This window comes from Danio rerio, chromosome 2, assembly GCF_049306965.1.
Source record: "Danio rerio strain Tuebingen ecotype United States chromosome 2, GRCz12tu, whole genome shotgun sequence".
NCBI lineage: Eukaryota > Metazoa > Chordata > Actinopteri > Cypriniformes > Danionidae > Danio > Danio rerio.
In genome coordinates, this window is record NC_133177.1 from 10,104,043 (window position 1) to 10,127,500 (window position 23,458).

General features: G+C 38.0%; 1 protein-coding gene across 2 annotated transcripts in view; it reads left to right on the top strand.

Moving 5' to 3' along the window:
• The first annotated feature begins 385 nt into the window (after window positions 1-385).
• The window catches only part of pcyt1aa (phosphate cytidylyltransferase 1A, choline a), a 25,023-nt gene continuing 1,950 nt past the window's right edge, over window positions 386-23,458 (top strand). Inside the window, exons 1-9 of one of the 2 annotated variants that reach the window (XM_021480218.3) lie at window positions 386-562; window positions 2,428-2,516; window positions 7,025-7,139; window positions 7,227-7,326; window positions 9,128-9,244; window positions 12,089-12,240; window positions 12,343-12,421; window positions 17,040-17,182; window positions 19,132-19,320. In XM_021480218.3, coding sequence (XP_021335893.1) covers window positions 7,032-7,139; window positions 7,227-7,326; window positions 9,128-9,244; window positions 12,089-12,240; window positions 12,343-12,421; window positions 17,040-17,182; window positions 19,132-19,320 — 888 coding nt within the window. In that variant the 5' untranslated portion in view covers window positions 386-562; window positions 2,428-2,516; window positions 7,025-7,031. 2 annotated transcript variants of the gene reach the window in all.

Genomic DNA, 23,458 nt, shown 5'->3' on the forward strand with positions numbered 1-23,458 from the left:
TGTAAAATGTCTCAAATAAAACTAAAAATACAAATTAATAATAAATATTTTGGGGGAAAAAATTAATAAAATGTATATCCATTTGAATGAAGTCAAATAAAAGATAAATAAATATCAGATTTCGATTTAATTTGGAGAAACTGTGACATACTCAGAACAAAACATGGTAAAACATCGATAATTAATACTCAATAAATTATTTTACACAAATACAGAAGGAGCACTTGTAATCTTTATCCAGAAAAAAAACGATTCTTTAACATGATATATTCTGTGAACTATTTAAAACAAAACTCTGGTGTTATATGCTGAGACATCGTCGGGACTTTTATTTTGAAGTCACCCTGACTCCGCTGCCATCTTGGGTCTGAATTAAGTTGATCCCAGTCTCTTTTGTGGCTTCTGTCAAATCGGAAGGTCTGAGATCACGAATATCGAGACATTTAAATCGCCGTACACTTCCGACTCCTGTCAGCCTTCGACTTGAGGAAACCCATAAACCTACACCTGCAAAGAGTCTTTCATCACCACCTTACCGCAAAACGCACATTAAAGCACACGGGTAAGCAGCTAATGAGTGTCTGTGTATGTGTCCTAAAGATAGTAAACAAGAGCCAGCTAATGTTTCGTTCCACTTGACACAAATGTCGCATCACGAACTCATGGCATTTATCAAGTTAGCTGTCTGTTTAAAAACTTAAACGACTCTTACTTTTTGAGAGACACTCCTACTATTAATTCAACACACCAGAATCATACGCTATCTATATTTCGTTTTATTTCTATCAGAGCTTCTAAAGTTGAGATAACGTACAGAAGTTTTACTTTACTTAAATTTGATATAAATGTGGTGCATTGTAACAGTCACCCCTGTCTGTGAACTAGTTGCTATTTTTGTTACACACAGATGGGACAGCACTTAATAGTGTGTATGCATGTAGTACTCTGAGGAACCTTTCACACCCTTGAAAGTGAAGGTTGTGTGTTTGTATTCCAGTCTTAACAAGGCTTCTGAAGTAGGCATGGTATTGGATAAAATATCACGGTTTCACGTTACAGTGATTACTGCTCTAAAATAAAATCTTTTTTTTTTTAAATATCTGGGTAAAAACAGGGCTTCTGCAGGTTTCATCACATCAAATTTAATACTTTTTAAGACCATTATGAATTAAATTTCAGACTTTCACATGGCGAAACGCCAATAATTGTTAGGAATAACCAGTGGAATTTTTTTACTTGCCACATTAACATTAAAATTCAGTTATTTCTTAGCCACATATTTAAAATAATGTGTCAAAACAAGCAAACTCTAGTTATATACATATATATTTTATTAGCGTAACCGTTCTTTTTTTTTTTTTTTTTTTAAAGGCCCATTTTAAAAGCTATAATAAACAAAATTTCGACATATTGCGATGGTGATTTAATTTATGATTTAATTCAAGCTTAAAGCTGATTTTAATTAAATTTAAGCTTCAGCTCAATATTCTGTAAGCCGTGGCAACAATTCCGCAACAACTCTTTAAAATTACCTGTTTTTATTCGGTGTCTGTTACTCGGAAACCAAAATATTCCCATATTACAAATGCTGTTTTTCTTTGATATTAATTTGTCTATGAATGCTTCTGAAAAAGCAGATGTTTCCTGTTTGTTATCTTTTTTTTTTGTGGGCGTAAGACAGAACGAAAGTGTACTCACTCAATTGGCTAGTTATAAAAACCCAGTCAGATCACACGATTTTAGATTTTGGATTTCCTTGACGTATGGTGTCGTGGCGAGTCGTAAACGACAAATGGACGTCGTGACACAAGAGTCTAATGTAAAGTGTAATGTGGCATAGTTCGCGACAACCGATACCATGTCTTCGATGCCTCGCGACACCATCACAGAAAGTCTAGCATGTTTAATTTTCTGAAGCATATAGCGGACTGATTTTGAAGATGTTATTCGTTATTTTTGTTTAAATACATATTTTATATGGCAGCCTCTTGCGATTTAACTAATTGCAACGTTTCAAATTGCGATTCGATTTCAATTAATTGCACAGCTCTAGTCTTCAGCATTTGGTGCTAATCTTCTAATAAATAATCTGAATATTCTAAAATGGCACTATATTATTTGCAATAATAAATTATTATTGACAGTATTTTGAAGTGCACACTATATCAATATGCATGTTCGTTATCACGATATTTCGATCCGCTATTTGTAGATCCGCTTGTCAGAGTTTGTTCTGAAACATGATATTGTCTTAATTTAGATTGTATATTATTGGTAGATCTCGATGCAGGGTTGTGTATAGTTCATCTGTTAGTTGTGAGTGTGTGTCTGTGAATTGTTGTAGTGGATGTAATGCTGTTTATGGCTCACATTCCTCACCTTTCAATTATGCATTCACCATGATAAGACTGAAGGCTCTGTGTTTAGATAAAGGAATGACTGGAATGAGGAAGAATTCGGGCAACGTTTCCAAAGACTGTTTCCACACAGCTGTGTTCCTGTTGACCTAAGCTCAGGTTTTGTTTTCACGTATGATTTCTTCCACGTGTGACATAACCTGTAGAATTTTGACTTGCACTTGATTGCGCATGCTAAAACCTGTTCACTTGCAATTTTATAGGTTTCATTTTTATTAAATCATTAGGAAGTTATTGCTTTTAAACATAAAAGTTTAAGTTGAGCTCATTTTTTTAAATTCTGTTTTTCCTTTAATACAACATTTTTCCAGTTTTGTTTTCTTATAATTTTGACTGCACACAAACAAGATAGAGTCTGCATTGCTGTGTTAAATAATGTAGTAAAAAATCAGCCGATTTATGCAGAATTATTCTTTTTTTTGTGCATTCCATTAATAAAATGGGTTTATGTCGTTTTTTTTTTTTTCTATTAAGTCCAACCAATTGAAGTTAGTAAAAAATGGTAAGTTAACTTAATCCTTTCATGTTGTCTTAATAGAAATCAATTGTGTGGAACCAAGCATTTTTTATTAACTGTGTATTAACTAAAAACATGAAAAGTAAATATAACTTGTTACTTTATTAGGTTTACTTTATTATTATAAGGTTTACAATACATATCCAATTAGATCCACATGTTTGGTATAAAGAAAATAAGTCTCTTATATAATATACACTACCTTACAAAAGTCTTGTTGCCTATCCATATTTTAGGAACAAAAAATAATAACCTGACTTCTAGTTGATCATTTGGTATCAGAAGTGGCTTATATAAAAGGCAAGGGCCGCTAGATTACGCTTATTTTACCCAAATAAAATATAATCATGCCTTGTTTTTTTAAATAATTTAATTAAGACAGTAAGATCTGACTTTGCTTAGACATAAGTCTTCTCACTTAACAGAAATAATCTTCAGTATAGAATATTAGGTCATGGTGCAGTGGAAGAAGAATTAATATTGTGTATGACTCCCATGAGCTTAGAGGACTGCATCCATACATCTCTGCAATGAGTCAAAATACTGATTAATAAAGTCTGGAATGGCAAAGAAAGAGCTTTCAGGACTTCCAGAGTTCATCAAGATTCTTTGGATTCATCTTCAATGCCTCCTCCTTCATCTTTCCCCAGACATGCTCAATAATGTTCACATCTGGTGACTGGACTGGCCAATGCTGGAGCAGCTTGACCTTCTTTGCTTTCAGGAACTTTTATGTGGAGGCTGAAGTATGAGAAGCAGCGCTATCCTGCTGAAGTATTTGCCCTCTCCTTTGGTTTGTAATGTAATGGGCCGCACAAATGTCTTGATGCCTCAGGCTGTTGATGTTTCCATCCTCTATGCAGATCTCTCATACGCTCCCATACTGAATGTAACCCCAAACCATGATTTTTCATTCACCAAACTTGACTGGTTTCTTGTGAGAATCTTGGGTTCATGCAGGTTCCAATAGGTCTTCTGCAGTATTTGTGATGATAGGGATGTAATTCAACAGATGATTCACCTTCTGCCACTTTTCCAAATGATCAACTAGAAGTCAAGTTATTTTTTTGTTGTTCAACTGGGATCCTCAACAAGACTTTTGTCAGGCAGTGTATCTACGAAAAGGTGGAAAATATTACTTTACACACTGTATTGTAAATAAATGATTTAAACATTTGCATATTGTTCAAATATTACTGTATTTACTATAAAAATTTAATGAATGCATATTTACTCACATTTACTAAAGTAAATAAATAGACTCAGAAATCTATGGAATTAAAGTCACACTTTTTTTGTTTTATGTCAATTTTGTATTTGCGCTATAAACATTAATTTCGGCAAAACAAGTTATTATAAAGAACAAATAAAAGGAAGAAGTTAAATGGAAATTTTCCAAATGCGATTTACTTGATCTTATGGTGAACAGTTCATGCAGTTATTTTTTTACTATTTTTTTTTATTTATTTTGAAACCAGCAGATCTTCTAGTGGCAAGTCAGAACAGACAGGATTTCTCTCAGGATTTTCCTAGTCATTTAATCAATTCAAAATTCCTTTCTTCATAACTCCTAAAATATCCTATATTATTTTGTTGTTGTTGTTATTATTACTATCATTTGGACTCGTTTTATATAGTCCTTTTAATCTCATTATGATCTACTTCAGTCTACAATCAATAAAATAACAACTGAAAATACAACTTTTTTTTTTAGTATTATTATTTTTTTATATCCTGTTTCACTCACAATACAACACCAAAAATACATTCATCTTTTATTTGCATTAATAATTTGCCTTAATTTTAACTACAATTAAAGCATTTCTCTTCCATAAATTTCAAATTAATTCAACACAAATGTAAGTCTTTATTATTTGAAACGGTAATAAAGTTGTTAATTGAATCAAAATAAAGAAATCGATATGTAATGAAAACAATTTATCTTGCAATTGATAAAAAAGACATCAGATTATGTATGAATACTTACTTTTTTCCTAATTAGAGTTGTTATGGTGCAATGGCAAATAGTTATTTACTTTGGAAAAGATTTTTATTTTCATAATCCACAATAATAATGTCACACGATTTTGGATTCAAACATGTTCTAGGCAAGTTTTAGTCATTTCTATAGCCTGCCCTGTGTGAAGATCATAAAGGCATCTGGACATTTGTCTTCACTGTAGCCAGCATCACAGCTAGCTCTCCTGACACGCTGACATTTAATCTCTTCTTCAACTCACTGTTACAAAACACAACATCTGGGTTTATACTGCTGTTCATTTTCCCATTTTACACGTTTCTGCATAGCCATCACAAAACACAAATATTGATCAAAAAAGGCTTCAGTGGGACAAAATTTTTTTAGTGGCCGACAAAAAAATGTAATTGTAGGAAAAAATCTATAATGTTAACTTTTAGAAAATCTTTTATAAGTTAACATTATAGCTGTCTTGGTACTGAATGCATTAAAGGGATAGTTCACCCAAAAAAATAAATTATTTTACTATTTTACTAATTATACTATTATCATTTACTAATCCTTGATTGAAACCTTTGGTTCTTTCTTCTGTTAAACACAAAAAAGATATTTGGAAAAATGTCATTAACCTGTAAACCTGTTCATACTATGGATGTACAGTTCCTGACAAAAGTATTGTTGTTGGTCCCAGTTGTACGAGCAACAAATAATAACTTGACTTCTAGTTGATCAATTGGAAAAGTGGCAGATTTTTCCGATAAACCATCTGTTGACCTGCATCCCAATCATCACAAATACTGCAGAAGACCTATTGGAACCCGCATGAACCCAAGTTCTCCCAGAAATCAGTCAAGTTTGGGGAAGAAAAAATTATGGTTTGGGGGTACATTCAGTATGGAGGTGTGTGAGAGATCTGCAGATTGGATGGCAACATCAACAGCCTGAGGGATCAAGAAATTTGTGCTGCCCATTACAAAGCAAAGAAGGTAAAGGTGCTCCAGGATTGGCCAGCCCAGTTACCAGAAATGAACATTATTGAGCATTTCTGGGGTAAAATGGAGGAGGCATTAAAGATGAATCCAAAGAATCTTAATAATGGTTTGTGGAGGTTAAATCAGGTTTGTTTTGTACATTAACATAACAGATGTCCATACAGCAAGTGGATGTTACTGTGTATCCGGTCACATTTGCCATGCAAAAATAGTGCAAAGTTGAACATGTGCACTGTTTGTATGTGCGTGAACTTTGTAACGGATTGTGTGTGACTCATCCTTGCAAAAAGGCTTGAATTAACTCCACAACAAATGCATCAAATAATCATTGGGAAAGTTCTTACTGTAGTATTTCTCACAAACGTTGTGTGAGATCTGCTTCCTTTATGTCTGTCCCTGTGCTGTTTATCTGACGCAGCCAGAGATTGAGGCACACTCTGAACTCTGGGAGTCCTGCAAGAACGCTTTCTTTGCTATTCCACATGATTTTGTTAATAAGTCATTTGAGTAATTGCAGAAATGTATGTATGCACTCCTCAAAGCTCATGGGAGTCATACACAATATTAATTCTTCTTCTACTGCACCATGACCTAATATTCTATACTGAACATTATTTCCGTTAAGTGACAAGACTTTTGTCTAAGCAAAGTCAAATCAATTGATCAACTAGAAGTTATTATTTCTTGTTCCTAAAACTTGGAGACGACAATACTTTTGTCAGGTTGTGTAATGGCTACAGATTTCCTGCTTTCTTAAAAAAAAACAATATTGTGTTCAACAAAAGAAAAAAAACTCAGAAGGTTTGGAACCACTTGAGGGCGAGTAAATGGTAAGCAAATACACATTTTTGGACAAACTATCCCTTTAAACATGCATGAAATGCTCATAAACCGCAAATATACACATGCAAATGACAAATATTTTGGGAAATTTCTGGTTAAACCTTTTAACTTTGGTTCTTCATCATTGATGATAGTCAGATTTCATTTTTGACATTCCACATTGCAGATCTTGTGATATATTTATTATGGGAAGCACACGTTGTAATATTGATGCTGAAATTATGTATTGTGCAGCCCTAATTTACATTATTATCAACATGTCCGCTTCATTTGACAGAGCCTGAATGGAGGCCCACGGTTCAGCGCGACTGTCAAGGAAGAGAAAGAGAGATGGTTCAAACGGAGAGCCAGAGGAAGGAGAAAAACCACTGAAGTTCAAAAGATGCACGGTGGTGAGTGAGATAAAGGTGTGAGCGTGTGTATATACCGATGAGGGATGGTATTTGAGACCAAAGGCTGTGATGCTTCTTACACCTCAGGGTCTGAAATATCCAGCTCCTTATGCAGATCAGCTCGAGTCAATGGAAGATAAGCAGTATCAGCGTGTCACCATAGAGGAAGCTCGCAGAGGCACGCCACGTAAGTTATTTGCCCTTTGGAATAATCTACTCCAACACACCTATTCAAATATGTGCTAGATTCAGTTACAGACTTTATGGTTACATTTAGAGTTGGTCTTTATGTAGAGTCATGGACAGAAATATTGCATATGTTGCAGCATTTTTGTGTGTGTGTGTGTTTTTTTAGCATTGTTAGAAATAGAATCCGTTGTGCATTTTGTTTAGTCTAGGGCAGAATTATTGCATTTTTATTGGCTCTTATTTGCATTATGTTATAGATATTAATAGGGATGCTCATTTCGGTTAATTTTGCCAACCGACAACGGCCGCTCGCTAACCAAATATTAACGGTTAACTGGTCAGATTGATATTAAAGTATTCATTCATTTATTCATTCATTTTTTTCGGCTTAATCCCTTAATTCGGGGTTGCCACAGCGGAATGAACCGCCAACTTATTTTTTTAAAATAAAAAACTAAATAAAACTTATTTAGTTTTTACGATGCGGATGCCCTTTAAGCTACAACCCGTCTCTTGGAAACATCTACACACACTAATATGCATACTATGGACAATTTAGCCTACCCAATTCATCAGTAGCACTAATATTAAATTATTATTTAATAAAAAAATGTTTTTAATTAATTGACGTGTCTTTTTTTGTGTCTGACACATTCAATATTGCATTTAAAATACTGATTTATTTTAACATGCGAATAACGGCATACAGAACATAACATCAAAACATCTTCACGCACCTGCAGTGTTTCCAACAGCAAAGAAAAAAGAATAAACTAAATAAAAAGAGTAAAATTAATAGTCCTGCCCTAGATATTTTTAATTTAATTTACAAATTCAGATTACTTTGTGTTTATATAATTTTTCTTGCCTGAGTAAAACAATCAGACATGTGATTCTCATCCATTCAAATTGTGCATACAAAAATCAGCAAAGATGTACAGTGTGTAAGCATTAAAAGAGTGCAAGAAGGCCAAAAGGCCTCAAACAATATCTAAATGCACTACAGCATTTTCCGTTTTCAAATACATGCACATTTTGCCACAGCTTTGACTTCTTTGTCCATTAGGGTACATAGATTTTGCTTCACATGTAAAAGCATCAACTTGCTTTCTGTTGGTATATTGTAGGTGTATATATCAAAGGGATAGTTCACCCAGAAGTTTTCATTCTGACATTATTTATACATGCGCACACACACACTGTATTTTTTTCCTTCTACAAAAATTTTTTTTTTTTAAATGTTGGATCCATTGACTTACGCAGTAATTTTCTTTGATATGAAAGTTGGTTCTTTAAAATATCTTCTGTTGTGTTTAGTGGAAGTCCTTTTCAATTTTGGGTGAACTATCCCTTTTAATAAAATGTGTTCTCATACAAATTAATCTCCCATTTAAAATGTATAGTCCATGAATGACAAACTATTTAAGCCATGTACACTTAGAAACGCCCATTTTCAATTTACAGGAGTATACGGTGGACTATTTTTTACTGCTTAATACTCTGTACTCATACTTGTTGATGGGCTAATTTTTACTCATATTTTTAGAAGAGATACTTGCCAGATTTTTCTGTACTTTTTCAGTTCCACCACTAATTATCATGACCTCTTCTGTCGACATGATGTTGCTGAATTGCAAAGTTTTGTAGCAACAAATCCCCATTTCCATGAGGGTATTGTTATTGAGAGGAAAGAGCGCAGCGTTAATTTACATATTTCTCTAAATATCACTCTCAGCAGTGTGAACAGTGTCAGCTTGTAAAATTGTGAAGTACAGTGTTTGTCTCATTTTGTTTTTTAGCCGACAGACCTGTGCGGGTGTACGCTGATGGGATCTTCGACATGTTCCACTCAGGACATGCTCGCGCTCTCATGCAGGCTAAATGCCTCTTTCCAAACACTCACCTTATTGTAGGTGGTAAGTAATCCTGAACTTTTCAGCTACTTTTACCATTTCTTAAGCATTGTTGATTGCTAGTGTAAAATAATAAATCAATAAATTTGTTAAACTGGCATAAATTGTTAATATTACAACAAATGGCGAAATAGGTATTTAAGTATTAAGTTATTCTCTTCAGAGATTTTTTTTTAAAAATAGGCTATATCTTATATAATTATTTTTATATTTTTATGGAATTATACAAGTTTATTTATCATGTTAGGATTTTATAATGTTTGTATAATGATGTTTTTTATGTTCTTGTTGGGTCTGTTGCAGCGTAATTTCGTTCTGCATTACAATTCTATTGTGATGTGTTGAATGACATAAATAAAGGAAACTTAAAGTCAATGTGTAATCAAAATGTACAATGTTTATTTTGCTAGTGCTCAATGTTTTTTTTTTAGGTGAACAGTTAATCCAGTAAATAAATAAAAAATGTTTGTTTTGATAATCTTCAATCACATTTGAACATTTGTTTCCACGTTTAGATTAGCAGTCCTTCTCTGCTGACGTCAGTTTCAACCACAATGTTCTTAATTCTTATCAGACCCTCCAGGATTTTGTGTTTTCGTGATCAATGAATTTAATGCAAATCAAGCAAACTTTGTGGAGCTTGCCAAAAAAAAATATTATTTTTTATTTCCTGTATATTTTAGGCTGTTAGGGCATTGTTTAAATTCCCATCTGCATAGTTTTACATTTAAAAACATCATAGTAAGGGCAGCACGGTGGCTCAGTGGTAAAGACTGTCACCTAACAGCAGGAAGGTCGCTGGTTTGAGTCCAGTCTGGACCAGTTGGCATATTTTTGTGGAGTTTGCATGTTCTCCCTGTGTTCGTGTGGGTTTCCGCCGGGTGCTCCGGTTTCCCCCACAGTCTAAACCAGTGGTCACCAAACTTGTTCCTGGAGGGCCGGTGTCCTGCAGATTTTAGCTCCAATCCTAATCAAACACACCTGAACAAGCTAATCAAGGTCTTACTAGGTATACTTGAATAATCCAGGCAGGTGTGTTGAGGCAAGTTGGAGCTAAACCCTGTAGGGACACCGGCCCTCCAGGACCGAGATTGGTGACCCCTGGTCTAAACAGATAGGCATGTGAATTGAGTAAACAAAATTGGCCATAGTGTTTGTAAGAGTGTATGGGTGTTTCCTAGTACTTGGTTGCAGCTGTAATGGTGTCTGCTGTGTAAAATCTATGCTGGAATAGTTGGTGGTTCATTCTGCTGTGGCAATCCCTAATAATTAAGGAAATAAGCCTTTGGGAAGGAGCAGGACGGATTTTTCAAATATATATTATTTTCTTCTCCAATTTCAAGTATTCAAGTTTTGTCTTGCTCACACCCTCAAAAATATATTGATGGTTATGGTTATTCCCACGACTGTTATTTATTTCAATTTCTTATCTTTTGAATATGAATAAAAAGAAACAGAAAATAAACATATGCTTTGTTTTATTTGAGTTTATTAAATGGAATGATGAACATGGACACGAACGAGGAGCAGATCATAGAAATACAGTTAGAAATGGGCTATTAGTTTTGCAATAAAACAATTGATAACAATAAACCTTGATTTCTCAAGTGGTCAAACAGAAACGCATTTGGCCTAATACTGCTTCTGAATGTGCATTAGTCTTTTGTGCCTTCAGTAATGTCCATACATTGAACATACACCGCCGGTCAAATGTTTGGGGTCAGTAGGATTTTTAAATGTTTTAAAATAAGCTTCTCCTGCTCACCAAGGCTGTATTTATTTGATCAAAAATACAGTACAAATTGTGAAATGTTATTGCACTTTAAAATAACTGTTCAGAAGTAGTTTATAATTGAATTTAATCATTTATTCCAGAGATTTTAATTATGAATTTTCAGCTTCATTACTCTTCTGTGACAGTCTTCAGAGTCACATGATTCTTTAGAAATCATTCATTCATTCATTTTCTTGTCGGCTTAGTTCCTTTATTAATCCGGGGTCGTAACAGCGGAATGAACCGCCAACTTATCCAGCAAGTTTTTACGCAGCGGATGCCCTTCCAGCCGCAACCCATCTCTGGGAAACATCCACACACAAACATTCACACATACACTCATACACTACAGACAATTTAGCCTACCCAATTCACCTGTACCGCATGTCTTTGGACTGTGGGGGGAAACCGGAGCACCCGGAGGAAACCCATGCGAAGGTAGGGAGAACATGCAAACTCCACACAGAAACGCCAACTGAGCCGAGGTTTGAACCAGCGACCTTCTTGGTGTGAGGTGACAGCACTACCTACTGCGCCACTGCCTCGCCTCTTTAGAAATCACTCAAATATTATTAATAATAATTAAATTATTATTATATATAAAAAATTATTATAACTATTATAAATATTCTTACAGTAGTAGAAGTAACATACTGTAGTAGTAACAGTGAATTTTTCACAGTACTGAATATTTTACTATTTATTTTTATTCAGCTGAATTTATCTTCATTTTATTTTTAATGAAATCACAAGTTTTAAGTTCTGTTTGTTAATACCAAAAGTTTCTTGCAGGACTGTTTTTCTAATAAATGGAAAGCAAATTACATTTGCCTCCTCCCCTTTTTTGCTGATCCGAAAAATGGTCCAATTCATAACTAAAAAACCATAATGTAATCAGAATAATGAGATTTGTGATCACCACTAGTTCACGTGGACCTTAAAGAGTCCCGAGTGCACAGTGTGGAGTCATTGGACTGGGTTTCAGCATTTGAGTGTTTCTCATTGTGATCATTTAACACCGTGTCCGTCCTAATGTCAGAGCTGTATTTAGTATCTCTCCCACCTCTCTGCAGTTTGCAGTGATGACCTCACGCACAAGCTAAAGGGCTTCACCGTCATGAACGAGGACGAGCGCTATGATGCTGTTAGTCACTGTCGCTATGTGGATGAGGTGGTCCGGAATGCCCCATGGACTCTTACACCAGAGTTCCTCACCAAACATCGGGTATGATAAAAGAAAGCCGAGTGTAATACTCCACATAAAAACACATTGTTTAAAATAGCATCATATGTTATGTCAACTTTGTGAGGTACTTTGATATTTCAGATTGACTTTGTGGCCCATGATGATATCCCATACTCCTCAGCTGACAGTGATGATGTTTACAAGCACATCAAAGATGCAGGTGAGAAGAACAGATTCAGAAACTGACCTTTAACATCTGACATTTCAAAACAATCACAGATAATGAACTTATCATGGAGCGCTTTCATATTTGTGTGGTTTTCAGAAGCAGACGTTCTCATTTCATTTAGTTAACACAAACTATGAACACAAATTATTATTATTACATACATTGTCCGATATTTTTTAAGAGCAAAGAATTTTAATTATTTACTTTTTATTTTTGTAAGTATTATATATATTTTATTATCTGGAGAATGTCTTTATTTTCTTTTTAGTTTGGCTGAATTAAAATATATGTGTTTACATTTTTTTAAAGCTGCTAAGGTCAATCAAATCAACCCCCTTTAATTTTTTTTTTTCCAGATTGGCTACAGAATAAACTGCAGTTGTCAAATGACTTCCCTGGTTAACCAAATTAACTTAGTTTAGATAATTGCAGTGTTTTAATTTGCTTTAGAAACATTTTGAAAGAATTTTGTAGTCAAATTTTTGTAGTGAAAAACTAACTAATTTAATTATGTAGAATTGTGTACTTAAAGGGTCACGAAACACCAAAACACATTTTTTGAGCTGTTGACAGTCGTTTATGTGTCCCACACTGCTAAAAACACTATTAGGACACCTATATTTCACTAAAAACTGTAAATTGGTTGTTTTTGCGTTATTTCAAGCAAATTCGTACTTCCGGTTTGAAACGAATTTTTGAAGCTGCGTCACGGTCATGACATAATAGCGTGTATTCCAGCGTGCAGACTGGACATCTGTACCAGAGTGTGTCTTATTACGTCTTACAGCCTGCTGCATTAATGCATGAGTAAAGCTTGGTTCAAACCAATCGGCGCGCTCTATTGTGCAACTTCATTAATATTCATTACTGTCACAGTGTTCAGACGACAGAGACGCCACGTTGTATTGGCAAAACAAGCGTGAAGTGTTGCTTTATAGTTTGCTGCAGTTAAGTTTTGTTTTCATTTTATCTCTGTGAGAGCTCAGCCGGAGTCACGTGTGGATTAACAGTGTACGCGACGCTCGACAACAATAACTTACGTGTCTAAGTAGGGACATTGTTTACCTGAGAGCTGTTCTCATCTGCAAACACTGAGATCCGGATTCGCTTGTAGTCTCCTCTAAATAAAGATGCTGCTCTAGTTGCTGTAGATTGTCCTGTCTCTACAGATTTGGTAGGTGAGCGACCAGTGCTCTTTCTTTATTCAGTTCGTTTTTTATTCGTATCGAACAAACTATTGCACCGAGTGTAAACAAGTTAGCTCTACAACCAAACTATAACCTCGTGTAGGATTTTGTGACCGGAATAACACGCGCTGCTTTCTGAAGCTACCTGCCGTGTGCATCTAAGTTTCCAGGAAATGCTGAGTTTTTTTTCTCTCATTCGCCGTGCGGTATCAAACATTGCATGAAAATACACGCTTAGAGCAGTTCCTTGAATCAAATATCTAATTTGTGGCGAGGGACATGAATGAATTCCCTGAATAAAAGAGCCAAACTGCAGTTAAAGTCCACCATTTAATAATTTGGCAAATAATTCGACTACAGATGTCCATGTAAACAGTCCCTTTCTCCCCCGTTGGGTGTGTGTTTTGACTCTGAAATTCAGCGCGCCCAAATAGACACTCCCACACCAAGCCTCTTTTCTTCCTCCGACACTCCCCCCTAAACAGAGCTGGACACGCCCACTTTTCTGACTTTTTCCAAAGTAGAGGTGTGAAAACACCCTGCTGAAACAAGGGTGTTTCATGGCCCTTTAAAGTTTGTAAACATGAAAAACAAGCACAAAAAACACTAACATTACCCGCGTTTCCACCGTCGTGCCTAAAGCGAGCGAGCCAGGGCCAGTCGCATTTCCATAGTCATGTCCGGTGTCTGATTGGGGCCAGCCTTTTTTCTGCCTGCCGAATACCTTAAGTCAGTGGTCACCAAACTTGTTTCTGGAGGTCCGGTGTCCTGCAGATTTTAGCTCCAACCCTAATCAAACACACCTAAACAAGCTAATCAAGGTCTTATTAGGTATACTTGAAACATCCAGGCAGGTGTGTTGAGGCAAGATGGAGCTAAACCCTGCAGGGACACCGGCCCTCCAGGACCAGGATTGGTGACCCCTGCCTTAAGCCAAAGGGAGCCAGCTGGGGCTTTGGTGAGGAGTGAAAGCAGAGGTGGAGCTTGGAAGATGGTGTGCCGCTGTCTTTACACTAGTTTTCCCATTACGCAAGTGTACATGTGCCAAAAAATAATTAAATAAATAAGGTAAATAAGAAAAAACATAGCTACTGGTCAGTTTAAGATATTCCATAAAACACCTTAGGGGTCTTTTGCTTTAAATGTGCAGTAGGTGATTGTCTTCAGATGCATTTTGTTGTTGTGCTGCTTGAAAGTCTCTTCACATTCCAATAGTACTGATTCAATTCTAAATGTATGTGTATGTATTTTAATACTCTGGATAAGGCATAAAACAAAAAAATGTTCATCCAATTTATATCTTATCGGACCGACAAATAACTCCATTTCAACAGAGATGTCAAACTGTCTGTCAACAAATTTAAATGTGAATTTTTGCGCAGCCTCTTTAAGCAGACAGATACGTCACTCTCGTGCACACGTGAAGCACGCACCTACAGCTGACAGAGAGAGACGTCATCCTGCAAACTCTGCATCGACCTGAACTTCTTTCTGAATGACCATCGAGGCCTTTTATCCATGAAAAGAAAGATCGTTTCTGAAAGGGCTTCTGCCAAAAATGCAAATCAAAACTTTTCTGAACCCTAAACCAATATCGGAATTACTTTTGCACGCTGGAGGGAAATGTTATGCAGTTCAAAACAACGATCTGAAGGATGACACCTCGGCTGAAGTATTTCTTTTAGACGGGTATGTTTTAAAACTATTTTAGTCACGCAAACCTTATGTAGACTGTGTTCTTGTTTATGGATGGGTTTATATGCACGGTAGTGTTGTTCAGCCACTAAAAACTTCTGGCAGAAGATTGGCTATTTTCAAGTTCATGGAGTACAGCATTGATAATATAGTTGGTTAAATAGATCTGAGCAATTATTTAATTGTTCAAGTGAAAAGCAGCTGAAAACAACTACGCTTGATAAAGTGCGTATTTCCATAGAGTTTTCTAACTGGGGAATGACATGATCTAGTGTTCTATCTAATCAGGTCACGTGTTCATGAATTAAGGAGGCGTGGTTTTGAACGGCAGGGGAGGGTCGTAAAATTTCTAAGTTATTATGCTAATGCTAGTAGTCTGGCAGATCACCTACTGCACCTTTAAGATCGCCCTTATGTTTTCCTTTAAATTTAAGACTGTTGGGTCATCCTTCCCTTAGTGGCGAGACCACTTGATGTACAATGCCAACAGTCAGACAGTGAGTAAATTAATATAATGAATGAAAATACATAGGCCTATGCGTATAGACATATAATGTAATGCTGTACAGTAACGTGTCATTTGTTTGTTTCAGTTGTCTCCATTTTAATCTGCCTGATTCCCGCTGAACTAGGCGGGTTGTGTGGCGTTTGATTCGTGGGGCGTTCTGGGGGTGTTGTTTGCGTGCTGCGAGTTATTGGCCTGACAGTGGGATCGCGACATGAGTTCAGCCTCACTGCTCAACCTCCCAACATGATAAAAGCCCTGGCTTGCGCTGGCCCGACAGTGAACATGCGGCTTTTGTATATTAGGGCCTACTCGCACTATGCTATCCAAACTGTGCCCAGGCCCCTTTCCCGGATCATTTGAAAAGTGTGAGTGCTCTGAATTGGGCTCAGGCACAGTTCACTTGGCCGGCCCTGGCCCGGGTGGAAGAGGTGTGCCAGAGCGCGGTTCACTTGGGCTTTGGCGTGGTACGCTTGTAGTGTAAGTGCAAAAGCCCGAAAACTGAAGACGAGATGTGACTTTTATGGGATTGTTTTAAATGATTTATTAATCATTCTTACTGTTCAATGAACGCAAACTGTCGTAGATTATTAAAGAAGCAAACCCCGTACTGCACGACAGCTGCACCTTCAGCAAACCTCCTAATTCCTGCAGCACGAGCACTTTATGATTGTTTATGAGCGTCAAAAGTGGCTGATCTGTTCGGTGAAATATTTAACTTCGTGTCACCGCATCCCAAACGACTAAAACAATAAAACGAAAGAAATCTCCACTGTACTGAGCTAGAGCGCTTACTGAACAACCCATCATCGATGATGTAAGCGTGCCCAGGTCCAATGTAACGTGAGTGCAGGCCGTTGGGGGAAACGGTAAGGGGGGCACAAGGGTGCTTTGGCCCGGTTCAAGTGTGAATATACCTTAAATCTACACTTCGCCGATGAAGCGTTAGCAAACACTTGTGCAACAACAACAACACTAACACATACTGCTTACACTGCCCTAAACACACAACATCCACATGCATGATGTCATAGTTTTCAAAGACGTCAATTTGATTGTTTTTGAGTGTTTATTTTGTAGCCCATTTTCAGACTTAGAAGTTTTCAATAACAAACAAAACTGCTGTCGTGTAAACAGACAGGCAAAATGCATATAAAGTTTCCCTTTTTGATTTTAAACGTTGTCATGCCCCTTAAATTCTTTTCATTTTGGGATTCCACAGGAATGTTTGCACCAACCCAAAGGACAGAGGGCATCTCCACCTCTGACATCATCACGCGCATCGTGCGAGATTATGATGTGTACGTCAGACGGAATCTTCAGCGTGGCTACACTGCAAAAGAGCTGAACGTCAGCTTCATCAATGTAAGCGCTCTCATTATATGCATTTGTTTACTGGTGAAACATAATAAAATTGACTTTTTTTTTTTGGTCCCATCTGACACTTTTAATTTAATTTACTAAACGTATAAACCAAAATCAGCTTGAGATCAGATATACGAGACCCTTAATCAGATACATATCAGGTATTCAGATTTTCAATCTGTATCTAAACGCATGTATGTATGATTCACCTTGGGGATGATTGCATTAATCATCATGATTTAGCACCTCTAAGTAGCACAAGTGAGAACAGGGTGTTCTTTAACACAGACATTTTATATAAGGCTACGTTCACACTGCGAGGCTTATACTCGAATCTGATTTTTTTTCTCAGCACAAAATGTCTAATTATGCGCACAATGTGTATACTGTACGAAGCATGTTGTCAGATTATGCTTAATATGATTATTGCCCTTTTCACAGAAAACCGTGGTGTATTTCATGAACTGTAAAGCGTTGTTCTGCTACTACTAATGTGTATTTCAACATTTGGAACCTAAATAAGGCCCCGTTTACACTAGTGCGCTTTAGTTTTAAAACGGCGTTGTAGAATGAAAACGATCCACGTCCACACTCGCGTTTTACCCAGCGTTTCTGAACTGCTCTCTGTCCACACCAAAACGCTGAAAACGCACATCACGTGACCACACACACACACTCGGGCAAGCACTCCAGCATTTCTACCCAGATGAGAGCTCTGCTTGTCGGACTGCTCATCAAGCATCTCTCGCTGGATCTAATCTCACTATATTTGCTAAACGTGATATTTCATTCATGTTGTTTTTATCTAACGACATAGGCCAATTCCCTGACTTTGGTCATTGGAATCTATTAAGTTACTTGTTCACGGGTAACATGTTTTGGTTAAGCGCAAAGATAAGTTAATGATTAATCCAGGTACATTGACTGATCGCTTGCCTTTATTTCCTACAATGTATAAACTTATTGTATGTTATACTTTTATAATTATCGATTATTAAAACTGATATTCAGCAAAAGAGAGAGTGCGTTTCGTATTTTCACTGAAATTGAAAGGAGGCAGTTGTTATAGGCTCCGTTTTGTTATAAATATCCACACAGTGAAGATGACGCTCATATATGCAGCACGACGCCTCAACATTTCTGCTGTCTGTTTAGTTGTTAATATTAAAATAAAAATAGGCAGTTAAATCATGTTTACATTTTATTGTTGAGAAAGTGAAACAACGTAGCCAAGGTGATGTGAATGAAGTTATAAAGTACACTGTTCCCTTTGAAGATTTACCCGTGTCCTCGGTATGTTTTCCATATCAAACTGAGAAGGGGGAGACTGCAGCCTTGATCAAACTTGCGAAGTCTTAACTTACAAGAAGAGGATGCGAGACTGAACTGTGTGTGGGCTACTTAATATTGAGGAAAAGCCCCAATCAGATAGGCGAACGTTTGCAGCCCCGCCTCCGTTTTCAGATGTCTCCGTCTTTCCCCATCCACACTGAGACGGAGCAGCAGCGTTTTAGAATGAAAACGGCCTCTCCAGCGTTTTCAAAAAGCTCCGTTTTCGGCGCTCGAGAACTCCGGCGTAGTGTGGACGGATGGCGTAACCGTAGCAAAAATTATGCGTTTTCAAACTAAAACGCACTAGTGTAAACGGGGCCTAAGTCTCTTGTGATTGAAAACACTTATCATTCGTGATTTATGACAACCGCGGTGCGTGTCTATCTGACCACCAGTATAGTGAACCCATCAAGGGTTAATGAGCAGCCGCAGACTGAACTGTGAAGGCAGAGTTGGTTTATCTCTGTTTGCGGACTTGTTTTTATTTTACTTTGTGTGAACAGCAGGCACGTACAGAAGGGGGGTTTGTGTACAAAAATAATCAATCTATCTGAATAGAAGTTATCAATCTAAATGAAAATTATTCATTATAATTAGCTACTGTATGTCTCACCCAGGAAAAGAAGTACAACCTTCAGGAGCGTGTGGACAAGGTGAAGAAGAAGGTGAAGGACGTGGAGGAGAAAAGTAAAGAGTTTGTGCAGAAGGTGGAGGAGAAGAGCATCGACCTGATCCAGAAATGGGAAGAGAAGTCCCGGGAATTCATTGGCAACTTCCTGCAGATGTTTGGACCGGAGGGAGCACTGGTGAGTGGCCTTTAACAACAGCTCTGTCTCCAATGAAAAACGTTTACTCATTTGTAACCAAGTTAGAACTCTTTGGATAGGCTAAACAACACTCAAAATATCACCACTGATATGAATCACATAAGGGGTACATGTTTTTTCTCCATAATAAAAACTTTTATCAGAGCTGCAGCAATGTTTTGTTAGTTTGTCATCCTCTGAGAAAATGATCAATGGTTACCAAGCAACCACAAAGAAGCGCGAGCGCAAATCGAGTTAAAAATGCTGAGGGAAGCGATGCGCCTCGCACTTTCCACAGGCTTTTAGATGCAACATGTGACTGACAGGTCTTACCTGGTTCTGCGATACATCAGCCTGTATCCAAAAAAATCCCACACCACAGATGTTGCCATCGTGTGCTTAACTCCTCATCTCTGTTCATGCAGGCTATTTGTCATTAAGTACTTTAGTGTATCTGTTTGTGGACTAGAAGACAGGGGGAGAGGCGCAACTAGCAGTTATCGAGATCCTATTGAACCATGTCAGAATTGGCCATGGCGGAAATACTTAGCAGAGAACATTTTCACCAAATGTTTGCATGAGTTTTTTCCAAATTTATCCACAACTCATTTGATACATTATTTTATTTATTCATTTAGCAACTCCACCATGCAACTTGTTGACTTTTTCATCTGTTTTGTCATGACGGTTAGCCTACTTGGCGTCGCTCCCTGTGGTTGCAAATAACAGTACAACGGTCAGCGTGTCAAGTATGAAAGCCTCCGCAACTCACAGCTGTACGTTAAAAGCTGATTTGGGTTTTAGGGTTGGGGAAGGTGTAGACTTTAATAAATGTGATGGTTGAGGAAGGTGTAGATGTTAATAAAAGTAATGGTTGGGTTCAGGGTTGGGGAAGGTGTAGACATTAATAACTGTGATTGTCGGGTTCAGGGTTGGGGAAGGTGTAGACATTAATAACTGTAATGGTTGGGGAAGGTGTAGACATAAATAACTGTGATGGTTGGGATTAGGGTTGGGGAAAGTGTAGACATTAATAACTGTGATGATTAGGGAAGGTGTAGATGTTAATAACTAATTGTTGGGTTTAGGGTTGGGGAAGGAGTAGACGTTAATAACTAATTGTTGGGTTTAGGGTTGGGGAAGGTGTAGACATCAATAACTGTGATGGTTGGGGAAGGTGTAGACGTTAATAACCGTGATGGTTGGGGAAGGTGTAGACGTTAATAACCGTGATGGTTGGGGAAGGTGTAGAGGTTAATAACTGTGATGGTTGGGGAAGGTGTAGAGGTTAATAACCTTGGTAGTTGGGGAAGGTGTAGATGTTAATAACCGTGATGGTTGGGGAAGGTGTAGAGGTTAATAACCCTGATGGTTGGGGAAGGTGTAGACGTTAATAACCTTGATGGTTGGGGAAGGTGTAGACGTTAATAACCTTGATGGTTGGGGAAGGTGTAGACGTTAATAACCGTGATGATTGGGGAAGGTGTAGACGTTAATAACCGTGATGGTTGGGGAAGGTGTAGATGTTAATAACCTTGATGGTTGGGGAAGGTGTAGAGGTTAATAACCGTGGTGGTTGGGGAAGGTGTAGACGTTAATAACCTTGATGGTTGGGGAAGGTGTAGACGTTAATAACCGTGATGATTGGGGAAGGTGTAGAGGTTAATAACCGTGATGGTTGGGGAAGGTGTAGACGTTAATAACCTTGATGGTTGGGGAAGGTGTAGACGTTAATAACCTTGATGGTTGGGGAAGGTGTAGAGGTTAATAACCGTGGTGGTTGGGGAAGGTGTAGACGTTAATAACCTTGATGGTTGGGGAAGGTGTAGACGTTAATAACCGTGATGGTTGGGGAAGGTGTAGACGTTAATAACCGTGGTGGTTGGGGAAGGTGTAGACGTTAATAACCTTGATGGTTGGGGAAGGTGTAGACGTTAATAACCGTGATGGTTGGGGAAGGTGTAGACGTTAATAACCTTGATGGTTGGGGAAGGTGTAGAGGTTAATAACCGTGATGGTTGGGGAAGGTGTAGAGGTTAATAACCCTGATGGTTGGGGAAGGTGTAGACGTTAATAACCTTGATGGTTGGGGAAGGTGTAGAGGTTAATAACTGTGGTGGTTGGGGAAGGTGTAAAGGTTAATAACTGTGATGGTTGGGGAAGGTGTAGACGTTAATAACCGTGATGGTTGGGGAAGGTGTAGACGTTAATAACCTTGATGGTTGGGGAAGGTGTAGACGTTAATAACCGTAATGATTGGGGAAGGTGTAGACGTTAATAACCTTGATGGTTGGGGAAGGTGTAGACGTTAATAACCGTGATGGTTGGGGAAGGTGTAGACGTTAATAACCTTGATGGTTGGGGAAGGTGTAGAGGTTAATAACCGTGATGGTTGGGGAAGGTGTAGAGGTTAATAACCCTGATGGTTGGGGAAGGTGTAGACGTTAATAACCTTGATGGTTGGGGAAGGTGTAGAGGTTAATAACTGTGGTGGTTGGGGAAGGTGTAAAGGTTAATAACTGTGATGGTTGGGGAAGGTGTAGACGTTAATAACCTTGATGGTTGGGGAAGGTGTAGACGTTAATAACCTTGATGGTTGGGGAAGGTGTAGACGTTAATAACCGTAATGATTGGGGAAGGTGTAGACGTTAATAACCGTGATGGTTGGGGAAGGTGTAGATGTTAATAACCTTGATGGTTGGGGAAGGTGTAGACGTTAATAACCTTGATGGTTGGGGAAGGTGTAGAGGTTAATAACCGTGGTGGTTGGGGAAGGTGTAGACGTTGATAACCTTGATGGTTGGGGAAGGTTTAGACGTTAATAACCGTGATGATTGGGGAAGGTGTAGAGGTTAATAACCGTGATGGTTGGGGAAGGTGTAGACGTTAATAACCTTGATGGTTGGGGAAGGTGTAGACGTTAATAACCTTGATGGTTGGGGAAGGTGTAGAGGTTAATAACTGTGGTGGTTGGGGAAGGTGTAGAGAATAATAACTGTGATGGTTGGGGAAGGTGTAGACGTTAATAACCGTGATGGTTGGGGAAGGTGTAGAGGTTAATAACTGTGATGGTTGGGGAAGGTGTAGACGTTAATAACCGTGATGATTGGGGAAGGTGTAGATGTTAATAACCGTGATGGTTGGGGAAGGTGTAGAGGTTAATAACCCTGATGGTTGGGGAAGGTGTAGACGTTAATAACCTTGATGGTTGGGGAAGGTGTAGACGTTAATAACCTTGATGGTTGGGGAAGGTGTAGACGTTAATAACCGTAATGATTGGGGAAGGTGTAGACGTTAATAACCGTGATGGTTGGGGAAGGTGTAGATGTTAATAACCTTGATGGTTGGGGAAGGTGTAGACGTTAATAACCTTGATGGTTGGGGAAGGTGTAGAGGTTAATAACCGTGGTGGTTGGGGAAGGTGTAGACGTTGATAACCTTGATGGTTGGGGAAGGTTTAGACGTTAATAACCGTGATGATTGGGGAAGGTGTAGAGGTTAATAACCGTGATGGTTGGGGAAGGTGTAGACGTTAATAACCTTGATGGTTGGGGAAGGTGTAGACGTTAATAACCTTGATGGTTGGGGAAGGTGTAGAGGTTAATAACTGTGGTGGTTGGGGAAGGTGTAGAGAATAATAACTGTGATGGTTAGGGAAGGTGTAGACGTTAATAACCGTGATGGTTGGGGAAGGTGTAGACGTTAATAACCGTGATGGTTGGGGAAGGTGTAGAGGTTAATAACTGTGATGGTTGGGGAAGGTGTAGAGGTTAATAACTGTGATGGTTGGGGAAGGTGTAGAGGTTAATAACTGTGATGGTTGGGGAAGGTGTAGACGTTAATAACTGTGATGGTTGGGGAAGGTGTAGACATTAATAACCGTGATGGTTGGGGAAGGTGTAGAGGTTAATAACTGTGATGGTTGGGGAAGGTGTAGAGGTTAATAACCTTGGTAGTTGGGGAAGGTGTAGATGTTAATACCCGTGATGGTTGGGGAAGGTGTAGACGTTAATAACCTTGATGGTTGGGGAAGGTGTAGACGTTAATATCTGTGATTGTTGGGTTTAGGCTTGGGGAAGGTGTAGACGTTAATGAAATTGATGGTTGGGTTTAGGGTTGGGGATGGTGTAGATGTTAA